Source organism: Ornithodoros turicata, chromosome 1 (assembly GCF_037126465.1).
Source record: "Ornithodoros turicata isolate Travis chromosome 1, ASM3712646v1, whole genome shotgun sequence".
Classification (NCBI taxonomy): Eukaryota; Metazoa; Arthropoda; class Arachnida; order Ixodida; family Argasidae; genus Ornithodoros; species Ornithodoros turicata.
This window is the reverse complement of record NC_088201.1, coordinates 202,364,662-202,392,661: the sequence shown is the minus strand read 5'-3', so window position 1 is coordinate 202,392,661 and position 28,000 is coordinate 202,364,662. Positions and strand designations below refer to the sequence as shown.

Sequence of the window (28,000 nt, the reverse complement as noted above, 5' to 3'; positions counted from 1 at the left end):
CGGGCGCAGCATAATCGAATCGACTTCTGGCAGTTCATTGCTAAGGCGGTAAATTTTTACTTCGGCGGTTAAAGCAGCTCTTCAGGCAGCTAATTAAAAAAATTAGGAGATATAAGGGCAGACTGTCACGCTGCTGTGAGTCATCCAGGGAAGCCGACTACACAAGGGGAAGCGCTGTGTTGCAGTTGCTGCCTGAAATCAGGCTCATCTGAAGACGACGTCCAGTTCGACGATGGTTGGAACTCCTCACGTTCTTTTCGTCTCGCTCTGCCTTCTGGGAGGCGTTGCCCTTGCGGAGAAACAGTGTGATTTCACAGGAACTCCTGATGCCTGGAACGTAAGAGCAGCATAGTTTTCTATGACCGTCTAGATACATTGACCGTGCCCTAATGTACGCACTTGCCTCGTGTGTAGCCAGTTTTGCCTGCGTGGATAGAAGTAACACAAAAATTCAGGTTTATGTTAACAAACGCGAGCGAGGATGTACGCTTAGTTTGTTCGCGCGGACTCAAATGTCTCTCCAGGAGAAGCACGACTTGCACGTGGAGAGTATTAGTTTGAGTTGCTGCTAATATTTATCACTTTCTTGTGTATCGAGACTCCTTCGACCTCACGACATGCCAGGAAGACCACTATTTCAAAGACACGGCGTATAATGACGTCACAAACAACAAGGCGACAGAAGTTACAGTCATGGGCACAAATTAAGCGCGAAAGAAGGAGTGCAGCTGAACAAAGAGAAACACCCTTTGTATACGGGTGTGACACGTGTCGAATCGATGTTGGTCTGCTGCTTTCCCGAAGAGGTACGTTACAACGGAAGGACCTCGATATTCCTGGATGCGAAATGCCCGGTCTCAAAATTTACGTTCTCGAAGCAAGGAAACTCAAATAGAATGTTCAATTGCTTCGTAATCACGATTCGAAATCTCTATTTAACCACTGCAATTCACGGATTTTCGATGTCCGTTTTACTAGTTTTAGCGAACGAAGGCCACATTTTAGTAGACGGTAGACTTAGCAGGGCGGACACCACAGAGCAGTATGTTGGTTAGTTTAATATTAGGTTAGTAGCCCAAGTTTTGTGTTTGCATTTATATGTACAGGTTAGTCTAGGTTAACCGTTGGCAGTTTCGCGAGCACGACTGCGCATTTTATACTCAGATAACGTTTATTAATTTTTTATTTACAGTGGTTTATTTTGCAACGGCGATTTTACGGTGATCACTTTATTACAAAGTACGTGTCATCGAATCCTACCAGCGGTTGTGCGGTCTCAGTTTTTCCGTGGCATTCGCGGCAGATTTTTCCGGGCCAATGTCGACGGAGTACGCCTGAAGTCGGCCCAGGACGCATACTAACCCCCGTGCGAATTCTTTCCTGCTGTCGTCTCTCCATCTGTCCACGTCTGTATGCCTCTGACAGCCACAGCTGCATGCGAAGACCCCACACACAAATAAAGCTTTATGAGAAACCGTAACGTGAAAAAAAAAAAAAGAAAAGAAAAGAAACTGAAGAAAAGAAAAGACTGCTGCGACGCGTAACATGAAAATTTTGTGGAATAGTGCCGCGATTGAACGATTGAAAAAAAGAAAAAAGGCAAACAGGACATTCCATTACCTGACTAAATTATGAATATCACATCAATATACACGTAGTGCAGTGGTTCCCAAACTTCGCCACTTCACGGTCCTTGAAAATATAGACGATTCCCGTCGCAACAACTCCGCCCCGTGGTCTCCTTCGCCGCGATGCCGGACGTCTTCCGATCTCAACGCATGAAGGCTAGCCCAAACGATACACTGAAATTTTATTGGAACTACATTCAGAGCGAGTGCTCTGGAACAAAAAGTCTTGCACAGCAGAAGAAATTGAACACGTCTCCCGACTTGTTCTGCTACTCCTAACATAAATTCTCACCCCCCCCGCCCCCCCAAAATACTTCTCAAGTGCTCTACTCAAAAGCTCGCTATTCACATGTTCGCTATTCAGAAGCCCGCTATTCACAATTATCCCAAGATCATGCACAGAGGATCCAAACTTGTTCTTTCGGACTCCCAAAATGATTATCGTTTGACGGCGGTCAGATATCGTTCCATTATTAAACAGCTGGATGCACGCAAAGCTCTGAAACTACAAACAGGAACGAAAGCTTAATCCTGAGCAAATACGGCGCCGTGATCTGCTAACTACTCCATGCTTCTCCCACCGACAACGCACGCGATGGGGTTCTCTTAGGTATTTAGCGACCGCTCTAATTCGAGAAGACGCCACTGGCGCGGTGCCCTGTGAAGGCGGGGCGCAAAGCGCAGAGCCATTTATAGGGAGAGTTTGGCCATTCTCTAATCTTTTGCCGCCCCATGGGTGGAGCCTATTTTGACGTCAGAGTCGTCGTTGCACCGCCCAAAAAGTCTGAATCAAGCGGAATGCGCTTCTTAGCCATCTGGTCCGCGCTATATTGATGCTGTCTGCCAGCTGGTCGACAGCTTCGTGGTCGCGCTAAATGTAATCTGCAGGAATAACCGGCGTATGACCCACGGGCGCCAGTGATAAGGGGGGGGGGGGGGCTTTGTTGCCAAACTCAAAGAGTTCAAGGACGAAAGGCTTTCGAAGCATGAAGTACGCACGTGTCTTCTCTCGTGGGATTGTAAACAACGATCAGCATCAATATGCAAAAATACTCAAAAAGCCGGGAGACGACATAACTGGACAAAAAAATAGAGAAACTCCGACTTAACAAAACAAAATAACAATGTTTGCTCAGACGTGTCGTCCGTCATGCGACGGGCATCATCAGTGCCAAACTGAATGAGAGATTACACAACCGGTCGCTATTTAAGGAGATGGGAGTATTGTTCAGGAAGGGGTCCACGGTTTTTGTTACATACCGAGGGGTCACCAGGTATGTGCCAAGGCTCTAGAAGCTTTCTGGGTCCCCATCTTTGTTCTCGAGCCAAGGTCACCGCGTTGTCGAAGTCAAAACAATGTCCCGTGTCCCAACAATGCAATGTAAGCTCCGTCACCGTGTGGCGTGCGTCGCGCTCTTTATGTCCCGCTTATCTTCTTTGAAACGAGTGTTCCGTTTCCTGCCTGTCTCGCCAATGTAGCGAGGAGGAGGAGGAGGAGTGTCGTTGGGAGGAACCCGAGAGGTCTGCCTGCCTGATTAGGCGGCATGTTTCTCGGGAAGGGAAAGGTGGTGGAGAGGAGGAGAGGAAAGGGTGAAGTGGAAGACCGAGCGGAATCCGCTCGGGGGGAGGATAGCTGCGTCCATGGGCCGACTTCAGAGGAACTGTGCCGGCATACGCCTATTACACATCTGAGGGAAACCCAGGAAAAACCCCAGACGGCACAGCCGGCTCGCGGATTGGAACCGCGGACCTCCCAGTCTCCAAGCGCACGCGTTACCGCTGCGCCACCGGAGCTGGTAAATGTAGCACGTGGCACAGTCTCGGCATTGTACTTTGTAGACTACTCCAGACTAGAGTCACTGTACCGGGGGAAGAGTACCGCAACCGCTCCGCGTCGTCTGCTCCGGCAGCCATATTGCTTCCAAGCCGCCGCGGATCGCGTGTTAGGATAGCTGTAGTCATAGGCGCCGACTGCGGGGGGGCGGGGGGTCCCTTGCCCCCCCCCGGAACATGAACTAGGGGGGGCGCCGCCTCCCCCGGGAAGTCCCGCTAAGAGACTGACACCAACCTTTGGGGCTCGGCGCGCCAGGGTCAAAAGAGCGAAGAGGCACCAACCCCAAAAATGCATCTTGCAATTTGTAAAATATGTATCCGCCCACCATACTCACTATCACAGTAGAAGGTGAGGCGAAGAAACACAGAGGATGACACAACACATAGACTGAATTTCGCCCAAAGCAATCAGGTCAATGAAACGAAGCAGTCGAAAGGGTACCAGCAGCTGCGAGGTGTAACGGTAGGATCTTCGGAACGCATATCCGTTGGGAGCGGGTTCAACTCCCGGTGCTTTATTTCGTTGACCATATTCATTATATTGCGCGCATTTCGGGTCAAACACCGAGGATTCAATGCATTTTGTTCCTTTTGCACTCAGTTTTCAAAGGCGTAATGCCTTCAGTTGTGCACATGTTCACTGTTTACGTTCTCTCTGTTTTTCTTTCTGTTTTGTTTTTTCTGTTCTTCCTTCCTCTTATTTCTATACCAGTTCTGCATACATCATAGGATCCCGCCGGAGTGTGTGATTCTTCAACTTTAGTTTTGTGTTCATCATTTTTCTTTTCCTTTTCTCTCCTTCTTTTTGTTTTCTTTTGCCTTTCTTCTTTTCTTTGCCTTTTTCTTCCCCCTTTCACTTTTTTGTTGGAATAACAAGCCGACATCCATCTGGCTTTCTTTTCCTTTTTTTTCTTAATAAACATATCCCCCCCCCCCCCCGCCAGAGTACTTACTTCGCGGTGCGCCCTTGCCCCCCCCCCCCCCTGGGAAAATGAAAACTCTCCGCCTCTGGCTGTAGTCAGTGTTACATCGCGTTGATTTCGCGGCTGTGCACCAAAAATTTTGTGACTTCCTGTGGTGGGACTCGGCTAATACTTAATAAAACAGGGCACGAGCGTCACTACAGTATAGTTTGTTGTATTCTGTAGCTAACAGACGAATTATGTTGGCGCGTGTTCGCCTCTAAAAGGCATCGTCGAGTCTCGTTTGCGCTCTATAGATGAGTTTTTTTTTTCTTTTAGTTCACTTGTTTTGTGGACATAAAACTATAGTGCTCGTGTGTGCAGCTTCAGGTTGACATAAATAACCTCCACCAGTTTTATTCTCATCTGTTCGCAATTAAATTTCTATTTCACACGTTCAATGGCTATGTGAATGCCAACGTTTTTTCACGCGCATGTAAAGTGCTGTGGGTTGTTCTTCCAATCCCCCGCTCCAACGCAAGCAGTTGATCTTCCATGAGGAGTAGACCGTGAGCTTCAAGTCACTACATTCCGTCTCAGCCTTTGCTTGTTTCTTTTAAGACTGCGACCTCGTCGAGGGGACCATCACATGACTTGTCTGCAGGTTTTTCCTGTACATATTCCTCGATGCTCTGGTCACAGAAATTTGTGACGGTGTTGTCCTCCTCTACAAAGTTGATTCACTCACAATTACAGCTCAATGTTTAGGAATAGTTTTCATAACTCAATATTTAGGAATAGTTTTCATAAGTTTCAATAGTTCTCATGGTGCATATCTACATATATTTCGACGCATTACCATCCTCCACTGCCCCTTGATCGTATTTAGGAATAGTTTTCATAAGTTTCAATAATTTTCATAGTGCATATCTACATATATTTCGACGCTTTATCATCCTCCACTGCCCCTTGATCTTACACTATGTTGTCATCAACTTCAGTGTGCAAGTCTTTTGGTGAGTCCTCGGAGAACTCTGCGTGCGAAGAACGGGGGATAGGAGCCTTCCTGAGCCTCGTAGGTGTCCGGTATGCAAAACTGCTTGGAACTGCTGTCCACTTCAACTTCTTTCGAATCTCCTTGTCCTCGAAGTCGTCGCGTGTGAAGTGGTCCTGATAGTGGCGTTTTGTTAGCACCGCAGGACAGGGAACGCAATGGGAAGATCCAACAAGCACTACTTTGATACGACCGGCTGTTCTTCGCACAGTTGAACTGTTATTCAATACTGTGTGCAAAGGTTCTGCAATGAAAAATAAACACGCCACGAAATTTACCTCGCTCAAACGTATGTTATTCGTAGGCGCGAAGTTCTTCCGGCAGGTTCTGTGCCGATCTACGCGTTTCGTCACTTTTGCCCGTCGGAATGCAGAAAAATGCTTTGCCTGACTCTGCATTCAGGCACATGCACATTCAGGCACTCTGCACATTCTGTCCCGTTGCAGCACAACATCCGGACATGGTTGTTCGTAGTTCCTCAGCTCTCTGAGATCCATTTCACGTACAAAAAACTAAGAGCGGCACACGAACATACGCGCACATGCGTCCCAGCTATTGCGTTCCCCGTAGACCAGGTCACCGGAGCTCATCCAAAACTGCCGTCAAACTAAGGAAGCCGCCATTAGACGTCCCCGTGTTGCCAGGCCAGAACTGGCGGAGCCCGCTAGTTTTGGCGGAGGAAATCTGAACAATGGTTTTGGTTCATGTTTGTCGTTTTGTCACTCTGTGTACCAAACAAAGATGTGTGAAACGTGGTAAAAAGCGATTAAATCTAGAGTGGGGCCATATTTTGTGTGTTTTATTGTTCCGATGTATTCTTTTAGACTCGCCTCCACCTCTGAGCTTTCTAACTCGAGCCTACTTAGATTTCGGTTTCTATTCCGTGGTTGTCAGACCTGTCAAGCCATAAAACACGTGACCGTGTCTTTAATTAGTGAGTTTATTGGTAATTTCAAAGATATCGTGGTTACCGATGCCTTTAAATGGAGCCGTAATCCCAGAGCTTCGACGCTCTGTTTCGGAAGTCAGCAACATAAACATGAAACTCCCCATTGGCTTCTGGCGATGGAACTCCCCATTCATAATCTTAAAATAAAGTTGTTATTGTTGTTGCCCAATAAATGCATAAAAGAGAACTGCAAGCAGTGCAGAGAGAGGGTGGATCAGGAGCATCTTTTCTAAAGTAAGTATAGCCTGCTTTTCCTACTTTCATGTGTGTGAAATTCTTCCACTATGTTTTTGAGCGAATTAAGGTTGCCTTTCCTTGGCCGTGCAGCTTTGTCCATCAGAGTGCCAATATGTACAAACATAGCTTTATATTTGTAACATTCACCCGAACCTATAAATTTCAACATCAGAAATATTTTACTAACACAGCATTGACTAGAGGGCATATGCCGCAAGGTAGCATGCCGCTTAGCACCCACCTTATCCCAGTTACTTATATTTGTTTGATCCCATCTGCCATGCCTTTGTTCAACCATCTGAGAAAAGATACCGAAAGAAGCAGTGCAAGTTACTAAGAAAATAATTGCATTTCAGATACGAGTACACACACATATAGGAGCACCTGGTATTTTCCTCAAGAAAATACAAGCACTCGGATATTTTCACTCTGGGAATATGGCAAGCAGATGCTGCACCATCCCATGAACAGCTCCACTCGGCAAGGCTCTGGGGATGCATGCACCTGCAGCTGGAGATCCTATAGCTTTTTCCGACACATTTGAAGGTGTATTATACGTGTGCTACATAAAGATAAAGAGGGCACTACTTCTGTTGTTTCTGTAACATTGTTAATGAAAATTTGTCGCCTTCACAGTCTCCCACAACAACGCATGGAACGATATTCGACATGGGTTCAGCGACTTGAGGAAGTGATTGTGAAATCCTACACTGACTGCAAACACGACCTCATGTGCTCCACTCATTTTCAACAATGTCAATTTGTCAGCAATATCAATTTTATCCTGCTCATGCTTGTGTGCAGGTCATGCAAGAGTATACCAACAACAAAGTGTGTCCCAGATGCAAACCTCTTCAAGCATTTGCCATGAAGCCATGACACAGGAACGGCTTCACCTGGGCCATTCAGTTGAAAGTCTGCTTGCAGTGTACTTTTTGCTTGAGCGAGGATTTTCAAATCCTTTAAAAAGTAAAGTACTAATTAAAAGTACACGATTGCTGCATAAATGTAATTTTTAAAAGCCAGAAACGCAAAAAAAAAAGGGTGGTCTGACAGTTTGTGTGAGGCATACTCATCTAGCACATGTTACATGACTAAAATTCATGTTCTAACCACAAAACTATGGCTTATATTTTTGTGCAATTATTCCAAACCCAAGGAAGAATTTCCAGCAAAGTGTGCGGGCACTGCGACTGTCTACATCAAGCATATATGTGCTACAACATGTTCTACATCGTGGCTGCTCAGTCGATCGTCTCTTTTATATGGGGAGTACCGACACTGACAGTGCAGCGTGGCGTGGTGAATGCTCCTGTGTAATACAGTCACAGCATGTTACAGAGAAAGTCAATACAATTGTATTTTCACTGAAACAAAGTAGAATCACCTCTTGATTGATGAAATTCACAAATTCCTTTATTTTATTAACAGTGCCCTCACAAACAAAACCCATTTCCTTATTTATTGCAAAATTATAAGCCTCGCTTTATGAATCTCAATTAGTTATAATATTCTGCAGGAATATTGACCATTCATAAATTGTGTGTTAATTGTATTCGATACAATAAAGTAGACCACTCATGATCACCATCCATTCTTTGAATATAGAGGTGTACCAGTGTCGAACAACGCCTGTGTACCTACAACATTATATTTACGGTCTGACTTTTTCAAGTTAAACTCATCTCCTACTGATTATTACCCCGAATCAGTTGAGCCCAATTTTGGTTGAACATGATCTCTGTCTGAACTCCAATCATGTATCATATCTACTAATTAGTGGCAATATGAATGCATATGTATGATGTAAAATTATTTTAGTACAAAAATAAACTATGCAAGGCACGTTTGACAACATTCAGCATTTGTGACAACTGCGACAACTGTATATTTGACTTCCTTTACCTGACGTCCAGTTGCACAGAGACAATAGAAAAATTACGAAGCTTATAACACCCAAATGCATCAGAAGCACCTGATGTCATCCTGATTTACAGATGGGAAACTGAAAGACTGTACCTCAACATTTTTCTTCCCTTTTCTAGGAAGCATACTTAAAAAAAAAGATTGACGCAAGTATAGTTTGCCCAGACGTAGCGCTGTAGAACAGCATCCCATCCACAACTACGTTTTTACATGCTCCCTGGCAGCAGCAGCTACATGTCTGTCGACTACCCCGTGAAACAGCCAAATTTTACTGTACTGTTCTCTAATGAAATCGTGACGCGCATTAATAAACAGATTTTCTTTGTTGCAACAAAGTTGTGTGTTGCTCTCTCATTCACCAACACATTTCCCTCTACTTCGTGCATTCGAATAGCTATTCTGCCTGAATCACGGCAGATTGTGATATCGCACATCGACCTACAGAGCTCTGTGCGAAGTACCGTCAACATGCGTATTCGATGCAAACAACTTGATGCATCTGTTAATAGTTCAATTGCATGATGCAGCTAGCACGATGATCCATATGCTGCGTACTTCACTTCGCTAAACTTGAAACGAATTCACAAAAAACGAACGCAGGTCATCGTTCATGGTAGAAGTGGTAAATGGCACGCAAATGTAAAGGCCACAGCACCGACAACACTACTCCAACAAACGCGACGACGTAAACAAGGCTTGAAGCCCGGAAGCCACAAATCACCAATTTCACAAAACTGTGCAGCATACTGTAGATCAAGAACTTCGAAAAATACGTTTCCTCAATTCACAAAACGACGATTTCGCATTACCTTCGCCTTCGCTGTGCTTCTTGTTGACATTAGGAGCATTTAGGCTTGGCTTGGACAAGTTGCCAGTTGGATGGCTTGGATTGAGTCTGTAATCCACTTGGATCCAAACAATCACCCAACTTTAGGCGCAGTGTGCCCAGACACTTTATACTTTGCTCCAAGTATGGGGAGAGATATTTCTGTGCTAATGACTGTGGGACGTCTGATGGCTGCCGCCGCCATTTGACGCGCTGAATAGGGAGAAATGCATGGGAAGATGGCGAATTACTCCCACCTGCCGTAGACCCGCCGAGAGGTTGGAAGCAAAGAGGAGGAAAACGCACCACGTGACGCGCCTCTGCGAATGAGCAAGGCGGCGACACGGGGAAAGCGAATGCGATACTCTTCCCCCGGGTACAGTGACTACTCCAGACTGGTCTTCCGGGGGGCAGGGTCCTTCGGTTTCGATATGAGACTTCGAAGTTTAACATGCGGTTTGAACGTAGTGCTAATATCCAACGGAAGCAAAGCCCGGCGGATAGATTCAGAAACGCCTTTGACATAGGGTATGACAACGAGTGTCTGGCGGGTGCGGTTCCCGTCCCGCGGTCCAGGTGCTTGCATGCGTTTGCGAGTGTCCTCGATAAACCTGCGTGGGTAGCCACGTTTGTCCAGATAATCGGCGATCGTCGCGTCCTCAGAAGCCCGTAACTCGGTGCCGGATGATAACTGTTCAGATCGGTGAAATAACGTTCGTACCACATTCTGTTTGTGCTCCGTGGGGTGGAGTTAAATCTCTCCCGGACCTACAACAAGACAACAACGTGAGAGTGTTCAGGGTTTATTCTCCTCGTTCCGAGTCCAGGCTCGAACTGCCAGTCCGTTCCTCAGTTCTCTTCCTCGTCACCTGGCCACGAGCAGTCCGTCGATGCCAATGCCTCGTCGTCGTTGCTGTTTCCCGGAGCCGACAACATGACACCTCCCTCCTTTCGAGTATGAAACCGTGTCCACGTTTCATGCGTGCTGATGAAGGCTGGCGAATACACATGAGGCGCACGAGACACTGCGGACTTAGAGACGACATGACCCTGAACCGGTTAGCACCTCAACTGATACGTTCCACGAACGACCAGTATATAATGTACATAAAGTTAAACCCCAAGAAGCAAAAGCAAAACACAGTTGACATTAACGTTATACTAAAATCCCGCAACCGTCCCGAGCAGGGAGCACACGTTATTTCCCACAATTGAACCCTCGACCACTGCATACATTTCTCCAACCCTCGGCCCGATCAAGTGCACGACCTCGACAAGAAATCTGCAGCTACATTGTCCTTTCCCGAAATACCCAAGTGTCCAGCCGCCCGGGTGCCCGCACGACTGCGCACGCCTCGCGCTCGATCGTCGCCCACCTGAAACTGCCTGAGCCTGGTAATGGAGTATTTCTATCCTTCCAGACCTATTCCCTCTCTAAAATCTGACTGCTTGTGGACATGAAATATCTCCCACCTCACGATCCTGGCATTACCCCGCGGCCTTCGATTTTCCATCTTGCAGTCGTCACAACGCCACCGTACCGTATTTTCAAACTTGAGCCTAGCTCGTTCTGTGTCCAGTACATCGTACCCTTCAGCTGCTTTGACGTACCGCCATGGGTCGTACGCTTTTGCTGTTAAGGCTCTAAGAGGAATCACTTCGGCCCAACGTGTGCAGAGGTCTACTAGGCACAAGGCGTAACGATGACCTCTCGCGGATGCCGGTTCCAGCGGGCCTATGCAGTCTATATACACGATTTGAAACGGTTGTTCCGGTCTGGTCAGCGGGGTGATTGGAACACGATCCGATACGCGGGGGTGGCAATGAGCATGCCATGCGTCTTGCTTCGGGCCTGCTCCCACGCGTCCGAAAGGGACGTGTCTTCCCGTTGCTCCCTGGCAAACGGGGTTCTGCACATTCGCCCGCTACCCCTACACTGTTTGCTCCTACAACTGCGCCGGCTTCCCTTGACTCCTCCGCTACGCTGTCTTCCAATTCTATGTGCTCACACATCGTGGTCATCCCTGCACCTGCATCCACCTGGCGTTCTATAGCGAACATTTCTTCCGCTTCAGATTTGGCCCTTCGGACAGCCCTGGTGAGCTCCTCGTAATCTTGAGGCGTGATCAGGGCACCGACGTCATCCGACAACTCACTGGTAATCGCACATAAGATCCTACACTGAGCAGAAACTCCCACTCCCCTATTCTCCCCTTTCAGCGCGATATCCAAATATCGCAGTTTTGCCTCAACCGGGGCTCCGAAAGCACTCTTTAACTGTACAACACCCCCCGCTTGTGCCCAACACTTCGCTGGTAGATCTCTCGGGTGCACCACCGTTACATCCGCGTCGGAGTCTACTCTGGCTGTGACCGCTCTACCTTCTATGGCAATGTCCACCCAGTCCGCACGATCCCGCACTGTTCCGTCTGTACCCTGGAACCCGACCTTTGCGACTAACCTCCGTGGACCATCCGCTCGGGATACGGACCGTTGCCCCTCCGATCCCCGCTGAAGCTCTGGGCAAGCCCTACGCATGTGGCCGGACCTCCCGCAGTGGAAACAGCGTCTCGGGTTCCCATCGTCACTGTCCCCTGTCCTACGTGGTCGTGCGGTATCCCTGTCCGCCCTAACATGGCCGTTCTGATAATCTCGCGTGACCCCACCGCGTCTTCTCGCATCAACTACATCCTGCCACGACTCCTCGAAATTTTCTGCGGCTGAAACCAGTTCCCTAGGACGTAACCACTGATTTACTTCACCCTGCAAAACAAACCTTTGCATTTCCTCAGACATTTCCTCCGTCAGTCTGTCTGATATCATCAGTTTCCTGAGGTCATCCAGCGTCTGAACGCCTCGACTGTCCAAGTAATACCTCAACAACGTCTCTACTCTAGTGGCAAACTGATTCCAAGACTCGTCCGTAGTCTTCGTAGCGCTGTTAAATAACCGCTTGTACATGTTCGCCGTTAGCCTTAACTCTTTAAGAATTAACGTCTTCAACTGCCCATAGGTTAGGATTTCTGTGGCCGTCTGGGAAGCCACGAAAGCTCGCATCCGCTCATTCAAGAAAGGGAGGATCACAGCGCCCTGCACAGACTCAGGAATTTCCAGGGAATTACATAACGCGTCAGCACTCCGAAACCATGCTGGCACCAAGGCATCCAGATCGGGCATCGGGGGCAAGGTAGCCCGTAGTTCTGCTGCGTACTCGCCCATGCGCCTTCGCGTACCTCCAGCCGCGCTTTCCCCACGAGCCTGCACCTCTGTCTGCACTGTCGCCAACCTTAACCTTTGCAACTCAATCTGCAACCTAAGCGCCTCCAAGTCCCTTCGATCCGCCCCCAGATCAGCGGTCGCGTTCACCATCTCACCACTACTCTGCCTCACAGGGTCTCCGCGCATTCTGTCCTGCTCAGAGTCGGTCACCCCTTCCATATGTCCAGGAGACAATGGAGTCTGCTGTGCCCCTTCCGGCGCGAGATCCCTACCCTGTTCTGCCCTTTCCATCCCCCTCGTCCTCACCATTGACCTGGTCCTTCGGGAGAAAATCAATTGAGGTTCTCACCCGTCCCTGGACTCGCCACCTGTCCTCCACTGCAAGAATTCTGCTGCACACGAAATTTCAAAACACCCTTTTTGGTGTAATTCGACGGTATCATAACTGACTCCCTTTTTGGTGTATATCAACACCCTTTGGAAAAGTTACACCCCTCAGAAAAGGTGTATTCCTTACACCCAAATTGGTGTATTTCAACGGTATCATAACTGACTCCCTTTTTGGTGTAATCCTACACCCAGTGGAATCTGTACACCCTTGTGGAAAGGGTGTAAATGCAGTGCACCATGTGTCGTATATGGGACACGGCGAAATGAAGTCCGCGAACGCGTCTGAGGAATGTCTGAAGATGCCATGGCTGGGCTTTGGAATTTCAGCAATCGAATTCCAGCAACCACTGTAAGCCAAACTGATACAGATACATAAATGATACGGATGATACAGATGAATACATATAAATAAATGAAATAAAACAAAATATAATAAAAATAAAATTAATAAATACAGATATTAGTACAAATTTTGTTCACTTGAACATACAGTTCTTCATGGTTTCGTGTTTGTTAGTGCAGTATGTACCCTTGTATTCGTTATGCAAATGCTGCCTTTCTCTGTTCTGTGAATACACAACTTTTTGCTCTGCCAATCCTTTATCGTAATTCTTTTTTGCTGAATATGCACTGCACTTGCTTACCACACTGTATTGGGCTGACATCTGACATAATGTCCACAAAAACATTGGGCAGGACAGGTATTTTTTACTTTATGGTATTAGTTAATGATGAAGTCATGTCGTAAATATTAGGTACTGACAGCACAAGCACAAGGTAATTCGTTATTCGCCACATATCCATTCATTGCATTTTCTTAAGAAAATGTCAAACTGGAACACAACATTTCACCCACTGTGGATATCCTCCAAATAAAAGTCTCATTAGTGTATATGTTGTTCATTTACACCATATTTACACCAAAATGTGATAACACGTTGGAAAGAGAGTGTTTCGAAACACTAACACCCCATTAACACCACTTCTGGTGACTGTTTTTCCATAGAAGGTGTAATAGGGGAGTATATGCAATGTTACACCCTAATTACACCTCAAACACACCAAAAAAGGTGTTCCGAAATTTACAGTGTGCTGCAGCCGATGCCACGCAGCCCACGGTGGTTGCCGTTGCCTTAGCTCGGTAGGCCAGAAGTCCGATCCGCCGAGCTGCCGCTCCTTCGGAGTGGTCCGAGTAGTGACGTAGGATGGCCGGAACACTCTGTCCACCTGTCCTGCCAGGAGCGTGACGCTGGGTGATCCTGTCGGGATCCTGTCGGGATCCTGTCGGCTGCGCCAGTTAAATCTCTCCCGGACCTACAACAAGACAACAACGTGAGAGTGTTCAGGGTTTATTCTCCTCGTTCCGAGTCCAGGCTCGAACTGCCAGTCCGTTCCTCAGTTCTCTTCCTCGTCACCTGGCCACGAGCAGTCCGTCGATGCCAATGCCTCGTCGTCGTTGCTGTTTCCCGGAGCCGACAACATGACAGGTGGTGTGAGTCAAAGCCAAGGAAACTGCCGGTATCACAAGGCTTTCAGCAGACACATGTTTGAATGTCTCCCGAGCTACATCGGCGCGCACACACATCCAAGAAAGGAATCTTGCCATTTTGTTCCATCTTGTAAGTAAAATTGATCGATGGCGCAATGGTGTTTAGAACCGAGTGGAACTCATCAACAGTTATCATCCTGCGCCGAGTTACAGGCTTCTGAGGACGCGACGATCGCCGATTTTCTGGACAAACGCGGCTACCCACGCAGGTTTATCGAGGACACTCGCAAACGCATGGAAGCATCTGGATCGCGGGACGGGAACCGCATCCGCCGGACACGCATTGTCATCCCTTATGTCAAAGGCGTTTCTGAATCTATCCGCCGGGCTTTGCTTCCGTTGGATATCAGGACTACGTTCAAACCGCATGTTAAACTTCGAAGTCTCATATCGAAACCGAAGGACCCCCCCCCCCCTCCCCCCGGAAGACCAGTCTGGAGTAGTCTACAAAGTACAATGCCAACACTGTGACACGTGCTACATTAGCGAGACACGCAGGAAACGGAACACTCGTTTCAAAGAACATAAGCTGGACATAAAGAGCGCCACGCTTGCCACACGCTTTCAGACGGAGCTTAGAGAGCATTGTTGGGACACGGGACATTGTTTTGACTTCGACAACGCGGTGACCTTGCCTCGAGAACAAAGATGGGGACCCAGCAAGCTTCTAGAGTCTTGGCACATACGTGGTGACCCCTCGGTTTGCAACAAAAACCGTGGCCTCCTTCCCCAACAACACTCGCATCTCTTAGCGACCGGTTGTGTAATCTCTCATTCCGTTTGGCACTGATGTCTGATGATGTCCGTCGCATGACGGACGACACGTCTGAATAAACCTCGTTATTTTGTTATGTTCAGTCGGAGTTTCTCTAGTTTTTTGTCCAGCATCGATGGCGTCGGCGACAGGTTGACGACTGGACAACAAGAGAGCACGGTGGAGGGAGGTCATTCAGCCGTGACGTCGCATGACGTGCTTGAAGTTAGGCTCCTACTAATGGCCAAGCTGTCTCTATAAACGGTTCTAGCGGGGCACTCACTTATGCAGGCGCCACTGCACTGTATGCGTTGCTTGTTGGTCATATCGGACGGATACTTGTAAAAAAGAAAGTTACTCGACTGGTGCATCCGTTCGCGAATTATTTAGCCCGAGGATTTAACTGAAACACCCTGTATACGCCGCTAGGATATCTCTCACCCTGCTCCACGGGGCGAGGCAGTGTTGCAGTTAACCTTTCAGCAAGCAGTACACAGTGAAACCGCGTACATTATACTAGCGCAATTGCAGTTGCAGGTTACGGATGAAACGTGGGTGCAGCCGCACAGCGTCCGCGCGTAGCGCGGGCACACCGTCATCACCCTGGGTTGCGAGTGTGGTGTGGGCATGAATTTACTTACCCTCCCTCATCTCAAGTCATAATGTCCGTGCTTCGTATCACATCATGATGCCGTCACACACACACAAAACAACCTAATATCCTGCCTTGTTCAATAACAACTGTTTCGCTTAACTTAGGGGCGGGACTTTGGAAGACGATGGAGTGACACACACGCCATATTCAGTGTAATGCCAGTTAGCTGACTTCAGGCACTGGTTCACCAGTGCTGGTTAACTTCGAACCGAGATCAATTGTGGTAAAACTTTAAAAGTTAACGCTCAATTATTTTTTACAAAGGCTAGTTGGTGAAGTGATGAATGTTAACAATAACTCCCTTTAGTGAAGCACAGTTATGCGTTAAATTCAGGTTAAGGAATCGTTCATCTCGGTTGAAGTGTTAATCGGCGTTGGTGAAACTGGGCCTCATTGATCTATCCGAGTAATCGACAATGTGCCGTTTGTTAATATTTTTTTAGTAAGGTTTTCAACGTTATTGACGTCAACGTCTGGCTTCTGCCGCAACCGTACATTTCTGTAGGTTCCTGTACTTCCTTATTCTCAATGAAACTTTCAATGTTGTTTATCGGGGCAGACAGGCTGTTACTGATTACTAAATCACTGAATTGGGATGAGAGGTTCAGCTTATAAAAACTGGTTCTGCGAGCCTGTGTCGATAGTCTCAAGATATATCAGAGCTCACGTCGAGGTGTGTTGATCTCGAATAAGGAAGCAGAGGACACAATACTGTCTTCTATGACATAGACGGTCTGTGTCTAGGACTTAGACTGAGAACGAGGTTAGAACGTTTTTTTAGTCAAAAGTTAGGGGTGATCCTTGACAGAACAGATATAGAACTATGTGCATTGAGGGGGTTCGTTCTTTCATTCGAGAAGTAGGCGTATTATTGTTAAATTGGCCAATTTGAATATAAAACGGACTATTTTAGCTAATGGAGCAAAATTAAAAAATACTTCTTTAGCCATCCGTGAAGGTTTTCCTAGCTCTATTTGTATTGCGTTTATACAGTTAACGTCCTTTGCTAAGAACATTTGTCTCCCGTATGGACTTAGGGTTGATGAGTTGCAGTAGGCAGAAAACAATACGTATATTGGACGTAAAGATAAATATTGTCGTCGGCGCCCCGCATTAGCAAACACAGCATGATGCCAGATCGCCCCTCACGGCATTTTGATCTCGAATATACGCAGTGTTTTTCCTATACAGGACGACTCGGTTTATCTGATTGATTGCAACAGGTCCTACTTGTGCCGTTCTATCGGAGACCTAGTTAACACAGATGTTCGCAAATATGGAGCTCGTCTCCACAAATGTTTAAATATGAACGTTTATAGGTGGGAAAGATTGGCCGGAAGAGGCGGGGGCGTTCTTACTGAGATGTCAAAGTTAGCCTTTTCTTCCTTGGTAACTGCATGTCTGCGACGCTGTACGACTGTCTACAAGGACAAGTGCGCCTACCTGGTGTTTATTGTATCGGCTACACAGGCGATCTACTAGAACACTGTTTTTTTATTTTTTTCAATGGGGATAAGAGGAAAATATCCTGATGTCGCAAAACGGTATCGCTTATCGTTTCCGCGAACGGTGTAGTTAAATACCGTAACGCCGCGTTTGCAGAGCGACTTTCTCTGGCCGCGGACATCTCCCCATTGTCTCCCACATTCTCTTTCTGATTTGCTTTTCGCCTCGAACAGTTTTTTTGTTTCCTTTTACTTTCTATCATTATGCGGTCCAATGCACGATGTGCGTGACCTCCATGCTTTGATCACCTGAACTGCCATCCTCACCATCTTTCATTCTCCACAATTGGCACTGGGGCTGCGCCCAGCCTGCTGGCCGGCATCAGCCCCATCTCACATCATCGTTACTGTGTGTGCGCGCGTGAAACGGCGGTTCTATTCCTATGATCACATGTAACATTTTTAACACAGGCTATTACAAAGCCCGGAAGTGGAGTATATCGGCTCCAGCTGTCAACGCAAGAAAACCCGAAGGACTGTCTGAGAGGGAAGGTACCCAAAAATCCAACTAAGCCAAATGCAACAATCAAAATGACTTATAAGGACAAGGACGGCCAATGGTAAGCAGGTAGAGCAAGGCCGAATTTGTAAAGCACTTATTCGTGCATGTTGTTAATTTGCATATTTCATAATGAGCGGCTTAAAGGTAACCACATGAGAATTAGCAATAATAACCCTTTCATGGAGACTGGTGAGTTAGTTCCTCAATGGACAACTGACACAACCTTGAAGGGGAGGTCGCGTAAGTTCCAATCTACTACCAAACTATAGTGCTGTTTTATTCCTTCTGGACTACTGACTATTATTCCATGGTAATACATGACAAGAGCAGACGCCAGGTGTTGAAAGTATTCCGGAATTCCCTCTGAAAAAAACCTCACTCCTCAAGAACCAATGAGGGCGGGTGCTTGAGAAAGGAATGCCACGACCGCGCGGACATCTCGTAGAGCTACGGCGCGTCTGGATGGCCCCTTTCCTTCTCTGCCGCCGCCTTCTCACTCCTCGGCTTACGGAGTGACGTCACGCGGCTGGAGCTTCCGCGGCTGCGGAAGCAGCACTGGTCTTTAAATCTTTATGTAATATCTAAGGAACTTTCGGACGAAATAAATAAATAACCGGGTCGATTGTCGGCCGATGCCGAACATACTGGGATCGGTTTCACAGACGGGTTTACCGGATGCGACCGTCCCTTTAAACAGGTAACAAAAAGTCACGTGATCATTTAGACTCACTCGGAGCTGAAAGTACTGGTATACCATCATTCTGGAGTTCTGCTACACCATACGCTCCGCAAGTCTGCGAGGTCAATGTGCATGACGTCAAGGTGGAGTTTCTAGGACGCTCCTGATTGGTCGCGCTTCGTAAAGGTAAACAGAGTAGCTTGCGATGCACAGAGTGCCTCCGGGAGGAGTGAGACAACTCTGATTTCTGTATTGGAGGTTCCACGTTTCGTTAAGGATGATTCTGGTTTACCGACGAAAGACAAACTGAGGATTAGGGCAGTATGTTTGCTGAAGTTTGGACTATTCGGCTCTTGTATAAGTTCATTCGTGTAAGCATACGCAAACGTTTTCCCCATTGTCACACGCTAGCTACAATGCTCTAAATTACCGCGGACGACGGGACGAAGCCAACCGTGCCTGAGCACGCGTTCGAACTTCCAGTCTTACAATGTGAGGCAACACGAGCCTGATACTGTGACAGTGGTACCCGAACGGACAATGATGAGGCTCGTTCCATGTAATCTGTGGGACTGCACTGTTTTTAGGCGTTAGAACTTCTATGGGGCCACTCGAAACAGCACTTTAAACTGTGACCTACGGAAGCGCTCTTCGTTTCCGCCACCGAGGCAGAGCCTTGGTAGTGCACTGTTTCCGTTACTACCATAAAACACACCGCACTACACAAACAATCCCCTAGCCGCAGAATTGCTTTTGGACCCGCCAGTAGCAGCAACAGTTAATCGCGTTCTCCCATCGTCGACGCAGCCGTGGGCGCTTCGGAAATAACAAAAAAGTTATACTACTCGTACATCCAAATGCGACGAAGTACAGTTATAAATACAGCCGGTATTTAACATCGTGTCGCTGAACAAAACGGAAAAACACGGTGAACGTATGGCGGATTCCTTACTGTTTACCTTTTTATCATTCGAACGTGGAGTCGACAGCGGTCTTGGCCAATGGAAACGCGGCACGCCGCCACGCACGTCTCTTTCTTGCTTCGGAGTTCCATTCCAGTTAATTTACAACAAACTATCGCTGCACTCTTTGGTGCACAGCCACACGCATAGGAAACGCGATAGCATTGCAGCAGACGAAGGGGCAGTCTTTGCGCGGTGACCTTACGTGATACGCGTGCGGCGCAACCGCAAACCCGACCATAGGTTGGCATGGGCCTCGTCCAGACGAAGTAGGCCACATCACGTGAGACGCGCCGTGCAGCCACACTGAGCGATCAGTGGCATTGCAGAATGGGTAGACGAGTCCGGTAGCCAAGTTTGTGCGGGAGATTTGCTTTGAATCCACCACCGGCTGTACTGTGTAAAGTTGGCTCTGGGTTTTGTGGAAGACTTCTAAGAGGAATGACTGCACAGTTCGCCCGAAGTCAGCCCAGGAAGAACACCGAATCCCCTCTTTACTACCTTCGCCACGTCGACGAGGACTGCCCGGCCTCTGACTTCGGTCGTGCTCTCGTTCGCCTCAAAGGGTCCGTCCCTGCACAGTTCTCCCTACCCTTGCACGCCCCTGCGATGTGGACGCTTGCAGGACCACTATCTGTGCGACTATCCCCGGCCTCCAGAGGAAGAACGATGTGCCTGTGGCAGTAGCCCGCCAGCTCGCGCTCGAGCATCTCAGTTCGGCCTGTCCGCTGAGGCGCGCCATCTATACTGGTGGGTCGGTAGCGAATGAGTCATCAGTAGCGGCCTGCTATGTCTCGCAGGAAAACGAACGCGAGGTCACGACCTCGCCCTCCGACTTCCCTACACAGTGTCCTCCACGGATACGGAGCTCTGATCCAACATTTCAAGTTGACATTTAAAGGCCCGTCGCTCGCGTACGTACTGGCTGCAGTCTTCTAGAATGTGCCGGATTGTTGCCGGGAAACCACAAGTTGTACACAGCGCCGTGTTGCTGTGGCCCAGCCTATACCGGAGTGCAGGGGTGAATGCGACGCGAAGTCGTAAACGACGCACGAGAGACGTAAAGAGGCGAGGGAAACCGCCTGGCATTTCAAATAATAGAGTTGGGTCAACAGCATAGAGAAGCGACCACCGGGTGATGTCATGACACCATTCCTGATGGGCCCAAGGCGACGTCAACGCGGACAAGAGGGAGCGTCTATCCCCATTCGAAAGTAAGATGGGGACTGCGGTGCGGCGATGGTGAGCCGCAGCAGCTGCCCGATCCGCTACTTCATTGCCTCTTATTCCGATGTGGCTAGCGACCCATTGGAGAGTCAGCCGGTGGCCCCTGTCTTCTAAGACTTTGAGCGTTCACTACCACCGGAGCCAAGGAGCCACGGATGCCCATGTTGTCTACGCACTTCAGTGCTGCCCGCGGATCTGTGTATATCACCCAGAGGCGGGGGTGGTGATCCAAAATAGACTGTACCTTCCGTGGTTGTCTGTAATTTTTCCACTATCCCTCTGTGGGCTGGGTTTAGCAACCTCCTTTTCTCGGACTCACGACAATGGTCAGCGCAGTGTGTACGTGTGTATATATGGGTGGTACCCGGGAGGTACCCGGGTTCGAATCCCGGTGCCGGCTGTGCTGTCTGGGGTTTTTCCTGGGTTTTCCTCAGACGCGTTCAGACATATGTCGGCACAGTTCCCTTAGAAGTCGGCCCAGTACGCACATTCCCCCAGGGCGTGAGTCGTGACGTTGCCCACATACGTGAGGCCGACAACGGCAAGCCCTATCACCACCACCACCACCTATGCACTCTAAATAATTTTACACCTTAAAGGGTGTAAAAGAACATGTGCATGGCGCACACCTTTTAAGGTGTAACGGAACACCATCAAGAAATCAAGGGTGTAATTGTATGGAAGGGTGTAATGTAACCTGCAGGCCATAGAAGAGGCAGCTGGAAATTATTACAGCTTCACTGCGAAAATATAGTGTTTCTAGTTTTTACAGAAGGCACATGCTTGGTAGTTTGGAGTGTCATTGTGGCTATCTTGGCATCACTCTTCGATCACAGCCATGCAAAATATTCTTTAAAAAGTGAAGAATATACTTTTCTCACACTGAACTTGTAATACTTTTCAAGTACACTACTCAGCTGTACCCTGTGTGAAGCAAAAATAGGACATTGCAGACACATGTTGCACAGCACACACATGTTATAGGTGATTGATGTGGGTATATGCGGGCATCATACATATCAGACACAATCACAAGAACTGAATAGTTATGCTTTTATTAGGTTGACATTATGCCATGCAGCATACATATCCTACATTACGTAGGCATGAAGGTATTCAAACGTGTCACTTAATACAGCTTCATCACATAGTAGTAATTTTATATTTTCCAGTCATCTAACCTTGAGGGGTCAGATGACAGTGTACCAAATGTTGAGTAACTGTGCATTTGGTCTTTATATCACAACTTGTATCACAAGCTTATGTTCTGAGTACCACAAGGACTCCAACACTGCACAGGAACAGGAATACATTTAGCCTGTGAAATGGAGCCTGTCCCACCTCCAAATACACCCTCTGTTGCACCCTCATCACACCCTCCTGACAATGTCTCATAAAAGGGTGTAATTCACCATAGTTACACCCTCGAAAATTTTGAAGCCAAGGTTCTAGGGTGTAAAATAGGTGTAATACATGAGAATACACCAATTTTACACCTTTAAAGGTGTGAAAATATTTAGAGTGTGGGTGTGTGTGGCAGGTGGCGACTAAAGTTAGTTGAAAGTAAGCGCCTGTCCGTCCGGTCGGCGTCTCTCCGTGTGTCAGTGTTGTGTTTGCGCTACATTCAGCTCCGTGAGACGCACGAATTACCCCCCTTCAACGTATTATGCTAAGCTTACTAACCTCTCGGAATCTGCGAACGAACCATGCTAGCTTGTTACACTCACCGTTGGTGGGCGCCGATGATTTTTGCTTAACAAAAGCGAGACCCTGTTCATCTTGAGTAGGCCATTTTTATATCTCCATTGGTTTTGAATATCTACAACAGTGAGACAGTATGTGGATATGCTTCTCTAGTACTTTACATGTAGCGTACGGGTGGCAACTTTGATACATGTCCGTGCTAAGATGATTTTTGTTCTATTTTCCTGCTGGGAACAGGCAGTCGAACGAATGGCAGTTTTATACCTCGGGCCCCAACATAACAGCAACACTGGGTAAGTGCACGGAGGAAACACCTAGATGTTTATATACAGGGTGTCCCAGAAAACGTGTCATTGAATTATAATAAAAAAACTACACCACCTAGAGTCACGCGGTCAATGGCATTTGTTCTTACTGGGTTTTTGCCCCCTCCTCGTGTGAATGTCGTGTAACGTAAGTTTAATTATGTAAATTTTTGCGAGCTTAAATCGGAAATTTGCCTAGTAAAGGTCACTTTTTTACCTCACCAATGTGAAGAGCGTGTCTAATTTAGTCAAATTAATAATAACTGGCAGGGATATTCAGGAGCTATCCCATCGGAAAAAATAGCCGAACATCATGCTCTACGGAGGTCGCACAGAATAGCGCACGATGAATTTTTCAGCGCAATCTTTGTCAGTCCGACGAAAGGAGGTTGGAAACCCAGCCCTCCCCGACATCGCAGAAAGAGATAAAACAGGAACGGCTTATCACGTCCGACTTTCGCTGGGATAATGCTTTCCCTCTCCAAATTTTAGGAACTGTTACTTTTTCTACTATCACTCTGTGGGCTGGCTTAGGAACCTCCTTTCGTCGCACTGAGAGCGATTGCGCTCAAAAAGTCATCGCGCGCTATGATCCGGTGCTCCGAAAAGCACGATATTCGGCTATTTTTTCCGATGGGATAGCTCGTGAACATCATTGTGAATTATCATGAATTTGAGTGAATTCGGCACGCTCTTTGGGGTAAAAAAGTGACCTTTACTTTACAAATTTCCGAGTTCAGTTTGGAAATATTTACATCATTAAACTTGGAGTACATGACATTCACATTAGGAGGTGGCAAAAACCTAATAAGAACAAATGCTGTTGACCGCATGATTCTAGGTGTCGTAGTTTTTTTAAATTATAATTCAATGACACGTTTTCTGGGACAACCTGTATATCGAAACATGTCTTAATTGTGTGTGGAATTCTCGCAAAGCGGATTTTCATCGCCCATCTAGACTGGCCAAAGCCTGCGTCGGCAACATTGGAGAGAATATGCGTTTCGCGATACTCGTTAAAAATACTTCCTGTCGAGGCCACTTGCCCTGAAAAGTTACACCATGGTCTTCAGTGATAACGAGGAGCCTTGGCAATAAAACCGCCACGAATTCCCCCCGAGCTTTGTGTGACATATACAGGGTGTTTCAAAAAACGTGTCATTCGGACTTTATAAAAAAACGGGGTAAAGGGCACTTGTGTGGCAACTGAATTTGCCATCTTGCAAAAATATTTTCATTTGATTTTAATTAAAATAAATTGATTTCATTCATAATTGGGTGTTTACGTCGCGAGACAACTGAGATCATGAGCGACGCCACAGCGGTCGGTCTGTGGATTGCTTTTGCCCACCTGAGGGTTCTTTAACGTGCGATGAAAGTTCATCACACGGCACCCCGTATTTAACGTCCCTCGCGGAAGACGGCGTGTCTAAGCAACTTGTACCCTGCCACCAAGTTGCTGGCGTCCTCGGCCGGGTTCGAACCCGCGATCTCGGGATCAGAAGGCGAACACGCTACCGACTGAGCCACCGAGGCCGGTAAAAAAAAATAAATTGAATTTCTTTAATTGAACTCCAAAATTTCCCAAGTCAACCTAACGTTTTTTTTACAGAATTTGAGAGCTCGTAGCGAACTTAGTCAGATCCACCAAGAAATCCGCTCGATGTTGCAAATGGAACTGCCCCAAAAAAGTCCCGAAGTTGAGGCTTCAGCGTTTCGGGTATTCAACAGCGCACCAAATGAGTCGGAAAAATGCGCGGAGGGCAGGACATGCTCCTGCCCCCATGAAGCTAGAACAGTTTATCGCCGGACCGGCGTGCAGCACAAGACGCGCAGATAACAAGGCAGGTGACATTCCACCATACGTTGATAAGCGGCAAACAAAAATGATTCCGCCTATTTTTCCCGCCCTGTGTTTTTTCGACCTTCTATCTTTCATGGGAGCAGGATCATGTCCTCCTCTCCACAAATCTTTGCGTCTGATTTGGTGCGCTGTTGAATACCCGAAACTCTGAAGCCTCAACTTCGGGACTTTTTTGGGCAGTTTCCTTTGCAATATCGAGCGGATTTCTTGGTGGATCTGACTAAGTTCGCTACAGGCTCTCTAATTCTGTAAAAAAAAACGAGAGGTTGACTTGGGAAATTTTGGAGTTCAATTAAAGAAATTCAATTTATTTTAATTAAAATCGAATGAAAATATTTTTGCAAGATGGCAAATTCAGTTGCCACACAAATGCCGTTTACCCCGTATTTTTCCGTGGCCCCGTTTTTTTATAAAGTCCGAATGACACGTTTTTTGAAACACCCTGTATGTCCCTCATGCTTTGCTCATTACAGAACTATGTCTGTGTGACAACTACATCTTCCTCCTCATTTGCAGGTGATAGAACACTAACTGGAACAGTGATATTTGATGACGAAGGCAAATGCCACGTTAATAAATATCCGGATGGTGGTGAGTACATCAACAGTTTCTTGTGAAGAGCTGGTTCAGCCGGTTCGTTCTTATAATGATAGACAGGATATTTATTTTTGTTAGCGTTAATTCAGATGTAGAACTGTGGGTTACCTCGAAATAAAGTGGTCGAAATTCCCGCTGCAAAATAAACTACAGTAAATAAATGTTACCTGACTATAAAATGCGGAGTCGCGCGCGGGAAACTGCCAACTGCTAACTTAGACCAACCTGGACATCAAAATGCAATAATTGACTTTGGACTAACCTAATAATGAATTCACCAACATGCGGTTCCGTGACTTTCGTTCGCTGAAATGACTTGAAGAGACGTAGAAAACCCGCGAATTTGAGTGGTCAAATAGTGATGTCGTGTTTTTAAACAGGACATATTATATTACGAAGGAATCGAGCATTCTCCTTGATTTTCCTTGTTTCGAGAACGTGTACTTCGAGATTGGGGATTTCGCCACTGGGAAATGTAAGTCATAAGGCCCGGCTAATGCTAATATGTTGCTTTTTGCTGCGGAATTTAGTGCTGAAAGCATAACCTTTCCGCTACTGCTATTATTATTACTCTTATGTTCCTCACTCTCACGACTTTCCTTTTAGTTAGTAAAGCCATTCATTGGAAAATTTTTGCGAAGTACATGTAGTCTTATACTAAGGTTATCCAACAATTCAACACAAAGTGGATCCAACATAACGTGTGTTCAAAGAAAACATTTGTAGCTTCAGAGACATAGGTGTGAGTGCTAGCATTTTTTCACAGTTCTTTCTCGCATCAGCGTCTCTGTTATGAAAGTATAGTGAGGTCTACAGTGGACACATTTTGGTATAGGGATAATTTCAGTAGTATTATTATTGAAAGGCCGGTGTACCTTTTCTATGCAGGGTGTTTGCTCTAACGTGTCCAGAAATTTTATTTAAAGCGAGCGATAAAAGAAAAGCAAGTGGTACATTTCTGCTATTTGAGCAAGGAACAGGTACTGCTTCACTAGTAGCACCTGTTGCTTAGTCGAGTAGCTGGAAAGTAGCGCTCGTTTCTCTTTTATCGCTCGCTTTAAATAAAATTTCTGGGCACCTTAAAGCAAACACCCTGTATATTGGTTACACGTAGAGTGGCAAAATTTATGAAAAGTGATGTCAGGGAAACCTCAAGAAAGTAGTAGACGGATTTAGGTTAAATTTTAGCACGCAGCATCTTGTTAGAGACAGTGAATCAAATTCGACAAACTCGAGTTATTCATCCGTGAATAACTCGTAAAAAAATCGTATATTAAAAAAAAAGTAACAGCGAAGTCGCTCAGCCGATGCTGGCAAGTACACAGTGTAAAATAGTATGGAAATCCATTGAATAATTTCGTAGAAAATGTAGATGGAGGCTGGAATGTAGTAGTTGTGAGACAAACAGCATTTTTGTTTTCATCCAACCAATGGTTATCGTCTTGCGTACACATTAGTAACGTACACATGGAACCACCTAAGGCGAGAATGTGGGCCAAGAAATGCTGAGCTGTTTTTCCCGTTTTTTATTTCGTGTTAGCGCCGCGAAGCAACTGTGCCTACGAGCGGCGTACAGACGCAGACAGATAGAGGACAGGAGGAAGGAGTGGGTAGACATGGGGTTTAGTATGCGTCCTGGGGCCGACATCCGGAGAACTCTGCCGACATTCGTAGGGAAACTCTTCGGAAAACCCAGGGAGAACCTCAGACAGCACAGCCGGTGGTAGGATTCGAACCCACCACCTCCCAGTCTTCAGCACGACCTTGGCTACCACCAGGGAGCGGGACGCCTTAACCCCCTCTGCCATGCCACTGGTTTTTCGCATTTCTGATTTCGCCCATTTAATTTCTGACCAGAATATCAATCTCGTTGCAGCTTACGGTCTTTGGAAACACAGCAGCGCTCAGGAAGGTGACGCGAAATGCTGTAAGAAGAAATTTAAGAAGGAAACCAAGAGCAAGAACCCGCAAAACCCCCAGAAAGAAGGCTGCTCAAAATCAACATCGTAGTTTGATAACGGTCTACGCTGCGAATCGATGTTAGCTCAATAAATTGAATAAAAACATCGTGCATCGAGAGAATGTGTTCTTCCCAGTGTTTATAACTGAAATCTTGCCACAGCAGGATTGGAGAGCTGTTCCAGCTTCATCGGTACGTCGTCAACAGCATGTAGGTAGCCATGTTTTAAGTGAACGGCGTCAGAATGTCCTATAGAACGTGATGTGCTCCCGTTAGGCTGTGAGCCAGAACAAATGAAAGGACTAGTGTAAAGACTGGAAAGTGAAAACAAAAAAGCAGAGAAACAGAAAAGGAACGCAAAAATAAAGAAAAGAGCAACAGAACAGAAAGAGCGTGATACGCTGCACATTGTCATCGCGCATACACGATTAAGGCTGATTCACATTACAGCGTCTACACTCTTAAAAATGAACTTCACCACATAGCACGCTTCTAGCCAACCATTATCTCGAATGATATCGTTATCTGCCGTTATTTGTTGGAAACGGGAGGCATACGCCTTTTTTGTGACAATTATGAACAGCATAAGTGTCACAAAAAAGGCGTACGCCCCCGTTTTGAACAAATCACGGCAGATATCCATATCATTCGAGATAATGGGTGGCTAAGAGCGTGCTATGCGGTGAAGTTCATTTTTAAGAGTGTACGGCTGCGTACAGCGTCTTACGTGTACCTTCGCTGTAGCCTGAAGGAGGTTCCCTTGCAATGATTCG

General features: G+C 46.9%; 1 protein-coding gene across 1 annotated transcript; it reads left to right on the top strand.

Annotated features, from left to right (window-relative positions):
• The first annotated feature begins 1 nt into the window (after position 1).
• Positions 2 to 27,338, top strand: LOC135378952 (moubatin-like). The gene is made up of 5 exons (XM_064612136.1): positions 2 to 337; positions 17,839 to 17,987; positions 22,739 to 22,794; positions 25,187 to 25,261; positions 27,144 to 27,338. Exons 1-5 carry the CDS (start codon positions 233 to 235, stop codon positions 27,275 to 27,277), a joined length of 519 nt encoding a protein of 172 aa, XP_064468206.1. The 5' UTR covers positions 2 to 232; the 3' UTR covers positions 27,278 to 27,338.
• The last annotated feature ends 662 nt before the right edge of the window (positions 27,339 to 28,000 follow it).

Bases quoted from the DNA above. Each gene is read 5' to 3' on its own strand.
- LOC135378952 (XM_064612136.1), top strand. From the start codon at position 233: ATGGTTGGAACTCCTCACGTTCTTTTCGTCTCGCTCTGCCTTCTGGGA. The intron at 338-17,838 runs GTAAGAGCAGCA...TTTTTAACACAG, and splicing joins GAACTCCTGATGCCTGGAAC to GCTATTACAAAGCCCGGAAG. The intron at 25,262-27,143 runs GTGAGTACATCA...ATCTCGTTGCAG, and splicing joins TAATAAATATCCGGATGGTG to CTTACGGTCTTTGGAAACAC.